This window comes from Myodes glareolus, chromosome 20 (genome assembly GCF_982192425.1).
Source record: "Myodes glareolus chromosome 20, mMyoGla1.1, whole genome shotgun sequence".
Lineage (NCBI taxonomy): Eukaryota > Metazoa > Chordata > Mammalia > Rodentia > Cricetidae > Myodes > Myodes glareolus.
The window spans coordinates 44,151,670-44,168,637 of NC_142045.1; the positions used below are offsets into that span (position 1 = coordinate 44,151,670).

General features: G+C 40.5%; 1 protein-coding gene across 1 annotated transcript in view; it reads right to left on the reverse strand.

The window, feature by feature from the left end:
• Fat4 (FAT atypical cadherin 4) overlaps positions 1-16,968 on the reverse strand; it is a 136,411-nt gene that overhangs the window by 12,085 nt on the left and 107,358 nt on the right. The window contains exons 10-13 of the mRNA XM_087899519.1: positions 9,992-10,096; positions 5,256-5,563; positions 1,620-1,705; positions 623-802 (exon numbers count right to left, since the gene is read on the reverse strand). Of these exons, the coding sequence (XP_087755645.1) occupies positions 623-802; positions 1,620-1,705; positions 5,256-5,563; positions 9,992-10,096 (679 nt within the window). The remainder of the gene's footprint in view (positions 1-622; positions 803-1,619; positions 1,706-5,255; positions 5,564-9,991; positions 10,097-16,968) is intronic.

Sequence of the window (16,968 nt, forward strand, 5' to 3'; positions counted from 1 at the left end):
AGATGATTTCAGGACGAGGAAAAAGCAATGGGAAGTCCTGCTGAGAACTAGGAACCCAGGGTGTGGGAAACAACAGGGACAGAATGACCAGAAGGAGGGTGTGGACAAGTTACATCTCAGGCCACATCATGGAAGCTCTGTCAGCCAGGTAAACCCTCAACCTGGAGGCTTTGGATGCTAAGTATTTAGATTTCCGGTTTTTAATGATAAGAAAATCTTATTGGGTGTGGTGGCCCACACCTTTAATCCCAGCACTTGTAAGGTAGAGGCAGGAGGATCTCTGTGAGTCTGAGACCAGCCTGATCTACAGAGTGAGTTCCTGGACAGTCAGGGCTACACAGAGAAACCCTGTCTTGAAAAACCACCAATTGGTAGGTAGATAGGTAGGTATTGGATAGATAGACAGATAGATAGATAGATAGATAGATAGATAGATAGATAGATAGATAGATAGATAGATATAGAGATATAGATAGATTGTTGAGAGAGGAAAGAAAGAGAGAAAGAGAGAGAGAGGGAGGGAGACAGAGAGAAAGAAAGGAAGGAAGGAAGGAAGGAAGGAAGGAAGGAAGGAAGGAAGGAAGGAAGGAAGGAAGGAAGGAGGAAAGAAAGAAAATCTTACTGGTCCAGGATGCCTTGTGCTGCCAGAGCCTGGCTGGGCTCCAGGGGTCGCCCGTTGACGGCGAACTCCATTACACACCCCACAAAGTCATGGCTCTCCACTTGTCCCTTCCTCTGAAGGATTGGCTCTAAGGACCTGATTCCTCCAACGGTGACTCGGTTTGGCTGAACATCAAGAGTCCTATGAGAATGCGAAAGGGTAAAAATCTCAAAAACAACACAAGATATTTTGGTCCATTACTTCACTTTCCCAGAACGAGCCTCTAGGCCAACACCCAGCCTAAAGTAGGTGTTTTCATGATTGCTTGGGTTTTATATTACAAAGACAGTGAAGCTTATGAAATTATATTTTCAACTACCCACACTGGATGCACACAGCAATGCTGTCAGGAAAAATGAGCAATCTAGAAAAGACCAAAGGCACAGATGCCAAGACTGTTACTTCTACAGGTTGCAAGGTTTTTTAAGAACACAGCAAGCCCTCCAGTGTGTCGATAAAGACAGTGGGTAGGGGGTCACTGTACCTCTCCACTTCTCAATCCTTACAAAATCCCTTCTGCCTTTGATTGGCCAGTACTACAATTCAGCTTGAAGCGCTATTAGAAAACATGTCTCAATTATCTCACAAACGTGAAGAGAACATGCCCGAATGAGTGGCGGCCATGCTGTACACTCTCACAGAACTCAGGAAGCATGAAAGCCTTTCATGAAGGGAAATCTAAGCAGTCCTGGCTACAGTAGACACTGTTTCCTTTTATTTGATACCTGACTGAACCACTTGGCGACTTTTTAACCCAACATTAAAATAATATTTCCCTGACGGTAGTTACTTTATAGTATAAAAACTATAGTATAAAAACTATAGTAACTACTAGTTACTTTATAGTGACTATCTCTTTGAGGGAGTATATACCTGTTTTGTATGGAGAATAATTATTTAAAATTTTTGTAAATCATCATTTCGTTAATGATAAGAATGGAGTTATGATTTTACTTACCAGTCATCCGAAACCGCTGCATTGCTGACAGTGCAGTAGCCTGGCTCCTGATTCTCGGAGCAGGAGTCCACAGTTAGAGAGGCTGCCTGAAATAAGAGAGGCGACAGTCAACACAGGCCTTCCAGTGACATCAGCCTCCCCAGTAGACACCGCCAGCACTGCTCTCAGGTGGGGATAATTGAAATTATTAGTACTATGATTTTCTTGATTTAATGTATACATAACACATCCCATAATTTGCTTCACATTTTAAGTTATGGGAACAGGTCCCCTTGGTATCTTGAATTCTAATTATCTTTACTTATCAGAGTGATGAGGCTGCTTTGAAAGAGTCATTTCCTTGTGCCTCATTTATGCAAGAGAGAATTAAGAAACCAGTAGTATTCCTAGAAAACCTCAACTCCATGAGATTATAATTACAATAAAAATATCTACTCTCAGTGTCATAATCTTTCAAAAATTTTTCAAAAAACTTATTTGATCTGCCATATTTACAATATAATTATGAAAGTATGTCATATATAATACATGACAATTTATGCTTTAAACATTTTTCTTTTTAATTGAACAAACTTCCAGTGGAAGAGTGGGAAGAGTGAGAATATGAGCAAAGAGGTCAAGGCTTCTTTGTGTGTACATCCACGAAAACAGTTTCCCTGAGCGAATGGGAGCTCACCAACTCCTGGTGGACAGGGAAGGAACCAATCTAGACCCTTTGAATGTGGGTGACCGTTATAAGGCTGGAGCAGACTGTGGAGCCACTGGCACTGGGACCAGAATTTATCCCTACTGCTTGTACTGGCTTTTTGGAACCCATTCTCTTTGGATGGATGCCTTGCTCAGCCTTGATATAGTAGGGAAGGCCTTGCACCTTCCTCAAAGCAATGACTCACCCTCTCTGAGGAGTGGATGGGGAGTGAGGTGGGAGGAAGGTGGAGAGTATGGGAGGAGGGGAGGAAGTAGAAACTGGGATTGCTATGTAAAATGAAAAAGGAGAGCTTGTTTTCTTTTTAAAAACTAAAATAAAATAAAGAAAAAACTTATTATCATATAATGTATTCTGATCATGGTTTGTAGAAACGTACAAACATCAGGTAAGTGCCCTCATCAATGGTAAGAACTATTATTTCAAATAACAGGAGCACACACCTGTATTAACAGAATGCATTGCTGCATGGTCAAAACTTCTCAAGGATTTTAGTCACAACTGACAGCCATTGTCAGACAAGTTGAGGGATCACAGCCCTCTAGAATTTTCTGTGTACTTGTGTGTATGAATATACCTCTTCATCAATAAAAAAGCCACCTCTGTGTTCACAAGACCCATGAAGGGGTGGAAGCCCAGGTCTTCCCTATGGGCAATGGCCAGGGAGACCGCTGTTGGCAGAGACAACACTGAATTTCACATTATTCTCTTTTTCACAGTGAAGCTGGATGGCCCCTGATTGTCAGTAAGAGTCACCAGAAGCCAAAGCCTTTCCTATTTTATCCAACAGCATTGTGAGTATGAGGTTCAGAATGTGGTGGTGTAGCACTGACCAGATAGCCCCATTAGGGGAAGGAGGGGCTTTGTTTCTCTCCTGGGACAATGAAAAGAGTCTTCCTAAGCGTGTTCTAATGCCATGACACATGCATCTGGGGGCAGTACAAACATGACACTGCTTTGTGTTTCCCACACATGACTGTGGGTCATGGGTGAGATTTTAAGAAACAGTGGGAACAACACAAGGGCAGAATCAAGCTCAGCAATGCATCTCGGACACAAATGACTTCATTTTGTGAACATTGCTCATGAATTTAAGGGGCTGTCCATAAACACAGCTATTTAAAGGTAAGATTTAGAAAAAGTTATCAAAGACTTCTCACATCTCAGAAACTATTAATAGAGTCCATTTATCGCTATTCTCCACTGAATAATAAAATACTAATTTTAAAACACACGGTTTATTTGCTTTTAGTCTACCTAGCAGCTACTGGAATCTCCACAAACTCTTGTGAGAGACATAAATATTTTTCTCACTGTCCTCTCAAGTAAACTATAATAAATGTTATCATTTAGGGGGAAATCTACTCTTCTGATCACATGTCTGGTGTGGGGAATCTTTCTGAATATGTGTTGCTTTTATTGGTTAATGAATAAAACGGCTTTGGGCCAATGGCTTAATAGAGTAAAGTCAGGTGGGAAATCCAAACAGATGTAGAGAGCGAGTAGGCAGAGTCAGAGAGAAGTCATGTAGGTGCCTTGTGGTGATGCACAAATTAATGGAGATGGGTTAGTCTAAGATATAAAAGCTTGCTAGATATACACTTAAGCTATTGGCCAAACAGTATTGCAAATAATATTGTTTCTGTGTGATTATTCCGGGTCTGAGCAGCCGGGAACCAACTAGCACTCTCCAATTACACATGTGAAGCTATCTGTGCCCCATGTTGTTTCCTCCTTGGTCTGTTATCTTAAAAATGAAGGGACACTGATCTCAAAGGCAACATTGCATTTCAGAGACTCACTTCATGGACTTCTGTGAACACTCACCTACACAGCCACTATGCAAAATATTGACTTTAGAGATCCCAAACCCTTTTACAAAACATACAGTGTTTATGCAGCGGCCAGAGAATGCCTGGTCAGTTCTGGCTGGCACATGGATTGGCCATTGTCATGCTATAATGTATTTTCCTTTTTTTTTTTTTTTGTAAAACCTTGGTGATTTAAAAAAAAAATCAAAGAAGACCTGAAGACTTTAGGCACTCTTGTGATGTTACCTTTGGAATTCTTTAAAGAATTATCCTACACACAACCTCACATACTACATTTCCTAAGAAACATACTCCTCCTTTTCCTGTCAGTAAGACTGCAAATTGAGACATCTCTGATCTGACTGTATAATGATTAAAGCCTAGAGCTAATGATTTTGCCAATTTCCAACAATTTTGCTTTGGAAAATAGAATGTAGCAGATTTAAAATCAAATAGGGGTTTTAAAAATACATATATTCTTGCCTAGACACTGGTCTCACATGCCTTTAATCCCAGCACTCAGGAGGCAGAGACAGGTGAATTTGAGGCCAGCCTGGTCTACAAGAGCTAGTTCCCGGACAGGCTCCAAAGCTACAGAAAAGCCCTGTCTCAAACACACACACACACACACACACACACACACACACACACACACACACTGAAGTAAGGATATATTTTCCCCCTGTGACCAAATTAATAATCACAGAAATATTCTTTTCACATTTAGTATTATTCACAACTTGCTGACCATGGTTCAGCTCTCGTTGCAGCCATAGGTAGATGATCTCACCTGGTAACTGTGTCTATGTCTTATAATGAGGTAGAAGACCAAGAAGGAATTAGTTTACACTGGGTTCTTCAGTTAGGGTAACAAAACTCTAGGTAGTAGAGCAGTAATTTTAAACAAAACTCTAGATTGCCTTGAAAACCTTGGAGAAGTGTGGGCTGCTAATGCTTACGTCTGTTAGCTTCTTATCCTTCCTTTTCTTGAGACAACAGCACAGTTTCACCCAATAAACGCACACCCTGCCCTTTAATGGTAACCTCTACGGCTTCCCAGGAGGAATGACTAACCGCTGCAGAGCAGCGACACCAGGCTGAGGGAAGAGGGGGCCTCACCATTCCTGCCCGCCGTGCAATCACTGTGTGAAACTGTCCGTCCGACACTTTCTTCATAGTGGTCAGTTTGTATGTCCCACTGCCCAGATTATAGGAGAACCGGAGTCTTTCTTCAGCTATTTCCAGCGCCAAGAACTCTGCCCGTTCTCCTGTCTGGTTGTCATAGTTATAAAGCAATAAAGCATGACTTTTGATAGTTGCAAACTTGACATAAATATAGTTGTTGTTGGGGTCCAGGCTGGGAAACTCCATATATGACAGCTCCTCAAATCCATAACTGTTCAGTTCACAGTGCTTCCCAAAGACACCTGCAGGGGAGAGAGAGATGGACTCTGAAGTCTAGCTATGTTTCCTTCAGTTATTCTTAACAAAATATTTTCAGTTATAATAATGAATCATACAGGTAAAAATTACATTATCATCACCCCTTCCTCAAGTGTTACCCAAGTTGCTACCTTGTAACCAGAGATCATGCTTGACATGAAGCAGGCCATGTTCACAGAATTGCAAAAAGAAGACACAGAAAACTATATGACTTATGAGAGAAATGAGATTCCAATGTTGTTTTCTGAGTTAGGAATTTACCTGTGCATTCCACAATTTCAAAAATTAAAGGTAATAGGAAGGAGTATGTTTGAGAAGAGTTCTCTCCCCAAATACTTTGAAAATTAGTTTGGTGATGTTAATAAAATGTACTATGCTATAATAATCAACCATAATATATAATTGCATTCTATTTTACTTTATTCTATGGATACATGGTTTCAGTGTAGCTCAGGCTGGCCTGAATCTCCCAGAGATCTTCCTGACTTTGCATCCTAAGAGCTGGGATTGAAAGCATGCACCACTACCAAGGCCACGATACATAATTATAATTCTTAAAAACCATATTAATTCAATTAAGGACAGTAGATTCATTTGTTTTGACTTAAAAAAAAAAACCATCCAGTCCCCAACTCAGCGGTGGCATTTTCCAAGGCCACAGAATGAGGGAAAGGTATGCTGCCCCCAGCACAAAAGTCAGCATTTTAATATCTGCTTATTAGTCATGTTCTTTAATTTTATGCAAATGGATCTTTGCCTGCCTTTTGTCTGTGCACTACTTTTATGCCTGGTACCCACCAAGGCCAGAAGAGAGCACGGGGTGCCCTGGAGCTGGAATTGCAGATGGCTGGGAGCCACCGTGTGGGTGCTAGGAATGGAACCTGGATCCTCTGGAAGAGCTGTCAGTGCCCTTAACCACTGAGCCCTCCCTCCTTGGGATGAGTCACAGGGGGCTCCTTTGGAGTAATTTTGCTTAGCGTTTCCATTTGTTTGCACAGCCTGTTTCCAACTTGACAGTGAGTTTTGCTGCTGCTGCTGCTGCTGCTGCTGCTGCTGCTGCTGCTGCTGCTGCTGCTGCTGCTGCTGCTGCTGCACTAAGCCAAGTCCTTCTCCCCACACACTGGTAGATGTGGCTGACGATTGGAAAGTAACCCACAATGGTAGACAGGGTTTATATCCAGCTTTGAAAAGGTTTCATTCTTTAGTTTGGATTTTATGTCTATAGTAAATGCATTGAGTTAAGAGTCTGGGAATAGCTGAGCTCAAAGGAATGAATGCCACAATTTCAGAGAACTTATAACTGAACCTCAGTCATAGAATCATGGAAAATAGAGGAAAACATCAAAGACATATACTCTGACTTTACTTAACTATTTTGACTGCATCACAATTTATATCCAGTCTTTGAGATAAAATAGCCGGGAAGCTTTTGCAAAGTATACATAGATTAACTTGTCATTTTCTGTCCAGGCAGAGATAAAAGTCAATAAACTGACTAGGAAATATGTACAGTTTATTACTTTAGATCTTAAATCAAAGTTAAAAAGTAAAAAATTATAAGAATGATACGTATGTAATATAATGCGAAGCTAGGCTTCACATGTCATTGCTTTACATCTACATACATTATTTAAATATTATGCATTTATCATCTATCATTTACCTACTTATCATCTATCTATCTATCATTTATCTATCTATCTATCATCATCTATCTATCATCTATCTATCCATCTATCTATCTATCTATCTATCTATCTATCTATCTATCTATCTATCTATTGTCTATCTATCTACCTACATGATGCCTGTAGGGGCATATATCATACAGGCTCATATCTCTACACTGAATGGCGGCCAGACTTCCAGGCCAGTGTTTGCACCTGGCCTCACAGAAGAGGGTCACCTAGCCTTTACAGACAAAGAATCGGGATATGCTAACATAGTTCTGCTCCTTCTTTGTAATTTGGGGGACTCCTGAGATAGAGATGTTAATTCGGCCTATGTGACAGAGCTGGCACACAGAATAGGAAGATAGGAAGATGTGACAAAATGGGCATAGAAAGGTGTGGACAATGGTGTGGACATGACTAAAGCCATTCACCTGGTTACCTAGGAAATGGAATGCTAATGAATTTCCCCCTCAGTTTATGTTTTGGTATAAAAGCTGTTTGGAGAATAAACGCTGGTAGAATTTTCAGGATGTGAGCTCAGGATTTCATGAGGGATGGCTGAGAATCTCCATCCTGATAAAGCCATGTGAGTTGTGTCTTTAGTCCCACGCCTCCCCTCTGGTCTGGAGAAATAATTTATGTTCTGGGATGGCACCGGACCCCGACACATGCCTATCATCTACTTAACTGTCTAAACCTACGTCCCTATACATCTATGAGTATATAAATGAATCAAAATCTAAAGAACAACCCTTTGGCTGATGTGACTATAAAGGAAACAATTTTTTCTAACCTCAAAACCCCAAGGAAGGTAGTGTTTGGGGTCTATGTGTCACCACCCTGTGTGTCACCACCCCGAGTCTTTGAGGCCTTTCCATCTGCTGCTTCTTGTGTGTGTGTCACCCACATTCAATTTGAGAAGGCAAATTACTTTTCCTTCTCATTCAGGCTGTGCAGCTTGGAACGATGGATTGGATGGATGACGAATTCCAAGGCTTTTTATTTTGTTTTTCTTTCTAAATGCTTCTCTGGTCATCTGACAAGGTCTACATTTCAATAGTGCTTTGGGGTTTTGCCTTTGGAAGGAATTAGCTGGGACCTGGACTGCCAGCCTCACGTCTACTGTAATTTATAGTATGATTCCTCTTCCCCCAGGGATGTCTGCAGGGTGAGGGAAGGTACATTTGGGTCCCAAGGTATGACCCCCGACCATCCCCCTCATCCAGTGGGTTTTATATCAGCACCATATGGAAAACGATCTTAGTGTTTGGCATTGGTTGCTCTAAATGCGCACACTTGCTAGTGAAATGGCAAGGAATGCTAACACTATAAACACTCTGTCAGTCACTTGAAAATTATTTTCCACTTTCCACTCCAATTTATTTTTTTTTCTTTCCAAAACACAAGTTAAATCATGAAGCCTGACGGTGGAAGCTCAAAGAACTGGCCTTGTAGGAGATCCGAGGAAATGGTTGTTTTTCATATGGACAGACTCTCACTGCTTTGTGAGCATTCTGATAAGACCCTTAAAAAAAGTGTAATATTGGCATGAAACCAGCAATGTGCACCTGTTCTCCAATCACATCCTCATGGTGAAATTCTTTGCCAGTTTTCCTGACTGAATAAATCGCTTAATTTCTGAACCTCAGAAACATTGGTAAAATTGATTTTACCTAACTGTATTTTATTATTATCATTGTTATAATAATTATTAGTGCTTCATTTATGTGATGTGAGGACATCTGAGTCATAGCACGCATGTGGAGATCAGAGGGAAGGCTTACAGACATGTCTCTGGTCACTAGAAACTCAATCTTGCTCTACAGTCACTAATACTGCAGATCCCAGGCCCATCTAGCAGTGGAAACACAGGAGGAAAGGCAAGAGAACTAGTTTTATCCTCCCTAGAGACAGACACATCCCAAAGATGTAATCTGCTTCTGATGAGAGGTAAGGAAATCTTAAATAGACGGATTAGTCACAGTTGCTTGCTGACCTATTTCTGGGTAATATTTGAAGGTGCCTTGAAGAAATCAGTAGATGCCACAAGAAGGTCTGATAATGTCCATCAAGAGAACACAGTGGTAGAGTTTTATTAGCTACTGAGAATTATCTGCAACAGCCCGGATGTACATTTAGCTCCCAAACTCATCTAGTAGAAATGGTTGAATTCATGTAAAAAGGAAACAAATAAGAATCCTTTGACTCTTCTTAGAGATTTGATATGGAGTTGAAAGTGTTTGGAAGATATTTTAAGTATTAAGGTAAACCTTGCAAGAAGGCATTCATAAGGCTATTATTATCTTGAGGATTTTATCTAACAATAATTAAAATGATGTACTTGGTAACATTTCCATAATTAATTTTAAAATAGTTAGCATTAAATATTTCATTTTACTTGAGTGCCTTTTGCAAAACGATTAATAGTCTCTTAATCATACATTGCCATAGTAGACTGCTCACCTATTCACAAATATATATATATATATATATATATAATTGATAGGAACAGGGTCTCTTGTAGTACATGCTACTCTTGAACTCTCTAAGTTTCTAAGTATGACTTTGAACATCTGGTCCTTCTGCCTCCTCTCCTGAACAATGGAATTATAAGAGTGCGCCACCACAAGGTGGTGACAATTAAACCCAAGGCTAAATGCAGGCAAGCCATCTACCAACTGAGCCACATCCCTAGAGCCAGTCTCTAGATCAATTTAACAATGGATACATTCTACTCACCGAATGGACAATGGCAGTAATATGATTCCACACCGCTCTGACAGGAGCCACCATTGAAGCAGGGATTGCATTCACAGTAATTGACAGAAGATTCACACATTTTCCCTAAAATACATCAAACTTGTTAAGAAGACTTAAAAATAAATATACTAACCACAACAGCTATAACTATATGAAAAACTACATCCTTCAGGAACAAATTCCATAGAGACGCAGAAGCCCCTTTACCCCCCAACAGGACACTGGGATCATCTCTCAGAGCTTCGTATCCTATCCAGATACACAAAGATCTACACAATTTGTATATTTTGTGTAGTTGTTTTGGAGAGAGGCCTATTTTCCAAGGGAATTTCATGGTTAAAAGCATTCGAATTATTCCCCTGACTTTGTTCCTCCTGTTGAGGCTGCACCTTCACATTCAACACTGGGAATGGAGTTCAAAGTTTTACAATTCCATTATAGGAATTTCATTGACTGAGGCTTCTGAAAGGAAGAACTAGTGTGGCTGAGCTTGCAAAACTACATCTTTACCACTCAAATAAAGAAAGAAAGAAATATGTAAAAGAAAAAAAAGAAGTGTCCCTGAACTTATTCCATGCCTTGTGTAAAGAAGAATAGGAAACAAGAAAACCCATCCAATCACATTTTCAAATTCTTTCATTCATTCTCTACCACAGGTCACACACTTTGTCTTAGACAATAATCTGCTGTACATGTTCAGCATATAAATGCTGTTCTTGTGGCTCTTGCTAAATCCGATGCATTAATACTGGGCTGGGCAGAGAGTAGATGGAGAAATACCAACTGAAAAAGCAGAGAACTGCCTGAAGATGGCATCTTCTTTCTCACTGGAAAGAAAGCTACTCATGCCACAGAGGAGTCCTTAGAAGTTGGAGGTTAGCACTGTCGATCTGGCAGCACTGAGTCACTGAAGAGACAAGCCCTTGGGCTTGTCAGTGAGGGGGTTTCCGGATCCTGTCGCTGGGATGGGAATGTCATCCAGCTGAAGTGTGGTACCCTCCAGTGGACTGGAGCCCAGGGCTAAGGCAGAAGGGTAACCGAGTGGCAGAGCCCATTTCTCCGCCTTGCTGTGGATGCCATATGACCAGCAGCGCCTGCTCCTGCTGACATGATGTCCCGAACTATGAGCCAAAGTAAACCCTTCCCTCGCGAAGCTGCTATTTTTGGCATTTTTGACACAGACACAAGAAAAGTGACTAATATGGAAGCCCGTTTCCTGAAAGAGAAGTGACAGACAATGGCGCTGACCGAGCAAGTTCCCTGTTTCTGTGCTCAGCTCGTACTGGGCCGGGAGAGCATTTGCTCTCTTGGCAGCCAAAGTGCACTGTCTTCTTTTGTTGTTTCCTTCTATGTAAACATCTATAACTGTTCTATAAAGTTAAAGTGCTATTTCAATAGATCTATTTGAGAATTGCTAGTTTCCCGATTCTAACAAATAGTGAGAGAGTGAGTTTTCTACTTAATTTCCAACTATTGAGATTAGACTCTTATTGTTACAGTCATCTTCAACAAGTCTGTTTCCATGTGTGTGTATACATGTGTATTTGTGTGCAGGCCCACAATATATTGGTGTGTGAGTGTGTGTGTGTGTGTGTGTGTGTGTGTGTGCGCGCGCACGCATGGAGGCCATGTGTCTATGCCAGGAGTCTTCCTCAGTTGCTTTCTACTTCAGTTTTTGACCTGCTGTTTCATTGAACCCAGAGTTCATTGGCTTAGTGAAGTTGGCTGGCTAGTCAACTCCAGGAATCCCCCTGTCTCACCTTCTCCAACTCTGGAACTACAGGCACATCATTACACTAAGCTTTTAACGCATGTCTTATTGATTTGAACATGGGCCCTCTCAGAAGTGGCAGTCAGCAGTTTTCCATCTGAGCCAATTCCCCAGCCCTCAATTGCTTTTTCAGTACTAGGGCCTGGACTTAAGAGGCCGGTGTTATGTATGCACTCTGCAGAGCTGTTTCTCCTGAACTGGTGGTTCCTTTGTGTGTCTTGCAATGCATATGTTTTGTCCCCATAATTAGAGAAGGCTGACCACAGACAATGCCTTACATCACAGCAACTTTGCCCAAAACACATCTCAAGCTTTTGTTTAACTCATTTTTGTTTTCGTGGCTTGATTCTGAAGCCACAGTGGTTTGAATCTGACATTATAAATCTGAGTCAGGCAGGCCTCGTGGCACTGCTGAGCCATTTCTGAGCATCACACATACAGTATTTTCCTTTATAAACTGCATCAGCCGCCCCCTGACACGGCAGAACACAGAGCACATTTTCAGAACACTCCTGAACTCTAAGAGGAGGACAAGAGAATAAACAAGTGACACATTTAGAGGCACCAAAAATAAGTTTGTAGTGTGGTAGGAGTGAGACATGGGCTAAACTGTGTTATTGTAAGTTTGTGCTGAACTTCACACAGTTGATGATGGCTAGAAACACATCCCTCTCCAACTGGCAACGCATTTTCCTCCTGGATAAGGCATACAGCTTTTTAGAAGTATGCTTTTTTCCTTATTAAAATGTCATCATTATCCTTTACAGATTTAAATAAGTCCTACTAACTGACCTCTTAATTATTTTCCTATAAGAAAGTCATACGCCACATCCTTCTTTTACTGCAAAAGAATATGTGATTTTCACATAGACTAACAGTGTAAATACTGTTGGATTTCTCTACCCCCTTTCTTATCTGATTTTTTTCTTTTAGAGTCACACTAAAAGTGATATATATTATATATGTGGGCCTGTATATCTTACAGGCAGTGAATGTAAGACATAGATCATGGAGACATATTAGTGGGTTATAAAATGAAAGCCTCATTTCCTAAAGATAAGAGGAGGCAAGGACAGAGAAACCTAAGCTGGATCATCAGGAACGTGGTCTCCCAAGCTTTGTAAGAAACAACAGGAGTTTTAAACCCAGGTGGCCAATCTTTTAAATTTCTACTCTGGCAACTGGAGAGATGGCTCAGTAGTCAAGGAAAAATCCTACTTTTCCAAAGGACTGGTGTTGGGTTCCTGGCACCCACCTCAGACGGCTCATAAGTATTTGTAACTTCAGTTCCAAGGGACTTATCGCCCTCTTCTGACCTCTACAGGCATTGCACTCAGATACACATACACAGACAAACACACATACACTGAATTAAAAAGAAAATAAATTGTTAAGAAACTAATTCTAACTTGAGTTTAATCCTTTTGTAAATATCATCTTTTATTTTTTCCATTTAATAATAAAATAAATTCAGCTGTCCTTTTTGTGTACTTTTAATATGGATTGCTTGTCATTCACAAATGATAACTTTCATGTACACATCTAAGTTTAATTTAAATATTCACTAAAGGTCATTTCGGATAGCTCAAAGAGGAGTGTAAAAACACCCTAGAATAAATATGAGCTTTAATAACGCATTTCAAAATATACAGCAAGAAAAGTCATGGCTTCTAGAGAATACGAAATAGTCTGAGAATGATGTCTTCACAGCCAACGGGTATTTTCAGGGGGGTAAAAAAGCAAACTATCTTATTGTTAATTATTTCAATTTAAAGAAGTTTTACTCTCAGAATGTTTTAGAACATAATAATCAAGAATATATAAATAACTTCATGAGGGGGTTAGTTTTGTCAGAATATATGAGTTATTCATCATTTAAAGGCATATTTCTCAGTTCCCCTTTAATGCATAAAAATTATTTGAAATTCATTGTATGGAACGAGTTGGTGGAGCTAGAGATTTATATTCAAAGACACACCTTGAAAAAGTAAGGATTTGATTTAAATTTCAGAATCTAAAAGAGCCACCAAATGCCTTCTCAGGTGTTTAAAGTTCAGACTCTAAGTCCCAGATGGGAGCCAACAGTCAATCCTGAATTGTTCTGTGTGGATGGGTGTCCTTGCAAAGCGCTTCTGTTAAGGGTGTAAGGTCAGGCAGAGATGGCAGATTCCAGTCCCTACAACACCTCCTGGTATGATACTCCTTGTGCTGCAGCAGTGTGGAACCCATTTTTGGCTCATTAACTTAATTAATGTTCCGAGTCGGTCAGCAGTCCCTACCAGAGCCTTGACCCTTGCAACCTCTCTGGAAGAGCCACAGAGCAGATCAGTGCTCCTTTGTGATATTTTGATTGTGTTCTGACAAATAATGCTCGCTTGGAGTCAGGGGGCGGAGGCAGCCACTAGTCGACCAAAATTAACCATAGAGGTTTGGAGGACTGTAGACAGAGAGGAGACAGAAAGTAGTAAGCGGGACTCAGAGAGGAGCTCAGCCTTTTTGAAGGGAGGAACAGAAGAGGTAGGAGGTGACTGGTGGCTGCTCCCTGCTTCTCTGATCTTTCGGATTCTCACCATGATATTTGACTCCCAATTTTTTATTATATTAATTTTTAATTATATTAATGTTTCACTGCGTAGCCATCATGCAAAATGCCACAGGTAGTAAACGCGTCTGCACAGGGGACTGCTGTACACATGCATTTACTACCCTCATGAGTGTTTTAAAGAATGACTTGTTTTTGCTGCTTTGACATCAGGCCATTAACTGTGCTGATAATCACTACATATCCTAGACAAATGGAGAATCGCTCCGGTTGTGAAGATCCTGATCACATGGAAAATGGGAACTAGCGAGTGTGAAAATGCATATGTAATCTTTACGTGGGGTGTCCACACCACTCTCGAGAGTACAGTTTAAGTTTATGTGAAGGGCTCAGTCAAAGATGCATGGTCCACAGCAGAAGATGGGAGGAAAGCTGAACTCAGACTGAAGACAGAAGAACCTGTTCAACAGAGGCTGAATACCGAGGCTCTGCTGAACACAGGCTGAAGATGGAAGTGTTTGGTGAATGTAGACTATCCCTGTTGGGAGTACCTGCAATGCATTTATTAAGGAACAATATTCAAGGCTTATTTGTTCTACACCATAAAGTTTTTGATAATTAGAGAGGAGCTAAGCTACCTATTAGTTGTTAAAGAGAACCATGCTGTGTTGATAAGGATTTCTTTTTTTTTTTTGAAATCCTATAGTTGCTGGGACTTTCTGCTTTCCCGAACACAACTATGCTCTGCCACCACAAACACTGTTACATCTCTTGATTTTTTTTAATACACAGAGGAGAAATGGAACATAGGAACTATTGCAATCCATTTTGTATGCTAATAACTCTATTAAAATATTTTATTGCTAATATTTAGGTATGTGTTATTCAGTCTGCGGATGCATGCTTGGAATAATTTTTAAAATATTTATTATGTTTTGGGGGGGGTATTTTCCTGATTGTTACATCTGTCCACTAAGTGCATGCAGTTCCTGTGGAGGCCAGAAAAGGGTGTCAGACCCTCTGGAACCAGAGTTACAAAGGTTATGATCTGCCATGTGAATGCCGGGAACCAAGCCCCCGCCCTCTGTAAGAGCAGAAAATGCTCTTAGCTGCTGTCAGCTCTCCAACCCCTCAGAAATGTTTAAAGTTAATTTCGTACCAAGTAGTTATTTCTGCACACCATGTAAGCTGTTTCCATCCCTTTTTCCAGGGAAAGGTACCCCCAAGGAATTTAGTTCATCGAAGTGTTTTCCTCAAAGTATTTTTTCTTTAGAAAGGTGCGCCGTGACTACTCACAGAGTTCTTTTCCTTTGTACCACACATCTCTGTCACCACAAGCTGTCACAGCACTCACATATAACTTGGGATTCTCTTTTCAATATCTCGTCCTCTGTCCATTCTGTGAAAGCATATGTTTGGCAAGCTCCTTAGGAAAAATTACCATGTACAGCCTGTATATAACTTTTCTCTCTCTGGAAAAAATGTATCCTATAAATTGACACAAAAGTGATGAATGGACAAATTTTAACTCCCCCTAAAATAACAAGACATGCCTCGAAGCACAGGGAAATGTCACATAGTAAGAAGCCCAAGGCATACTTCCTAAAGCCACACTGACTTGCACCCATATGTGTGGCAAAACCTAGAGAATATGTTCAGGTGTTCCATAGTGAAATAAACTCATTGCTCTCTTCTACTCTACTCAGAAATCTTCTCTGTAATAAGAAATTTAAATTGTAGGGAAGTGTAGTTAAGCCATAAGACTATTCACTTTAATTTTGAATGTCAACATGGTGGGATTTAGAGTCACCTAGGAGACACAGCTCTGGGTGTGTCCGTGAGCATGTTTCAAGCAAAGTTTAACTGAGGTTCATGAATATAGATGGCTCAACCCTTGACCTGGAGTCTTGAGCTGAATAAAATGGTGAAAGTGCTGGAGGCAACAGTGTTCATTTCCCTCTGCTTCCTGATTGGAGCAGTAATGTTCCCACCCACCTTCCATTTCTTCCCCCATGCTTTCTATATCCTGTACCTTCAAACTGAACCAAAGTGAACCCTCATCCCCTAAGGTGAGTCCATTGGACATTTCATAATAGCAGTGAGAGAAGAACAAATACAGAAACATAAAGAAAGTGGGTGGATGTCACAGACTCACTGTATTTTCTTTTGTTTTATTTCTGGTAACTAAGAATTTGGAACCTAAGTTATACAAAAAGCAATGATCAATCTCTTTAAATCATACATTCATATAACATTGGCACATGTTTATTATGTGTAGAATTCTATGCTTACTCTGGAAAATAAAATTCAATAAATATAAAACTGGGCAACAAAACAATTATAATGTTGCAATAATTGTATGCCCTCTTCCTGCCTCCATGACATGATTATCATTTTTATGCTTACAGCTTTATTGGGAGTTTTCAGACACCCAGACACTCCCCACATAAAGCTGCTAGGAGCACGTCAATCACTGCCTCTCACTCTTCTTACCTCTTCTAAATGTTAGCAGAGCTTCCCATGCTGAAAAGAAATACAGCGATGTCTCCCCTGCTCCCTCTCCCTCTGTGTGTGTGTCTCTCTGCATGTCTGTCTTTCTGTCTCTGTCTCTGCCTCTCTTCCACTCTGATCTGTCTATCCTGC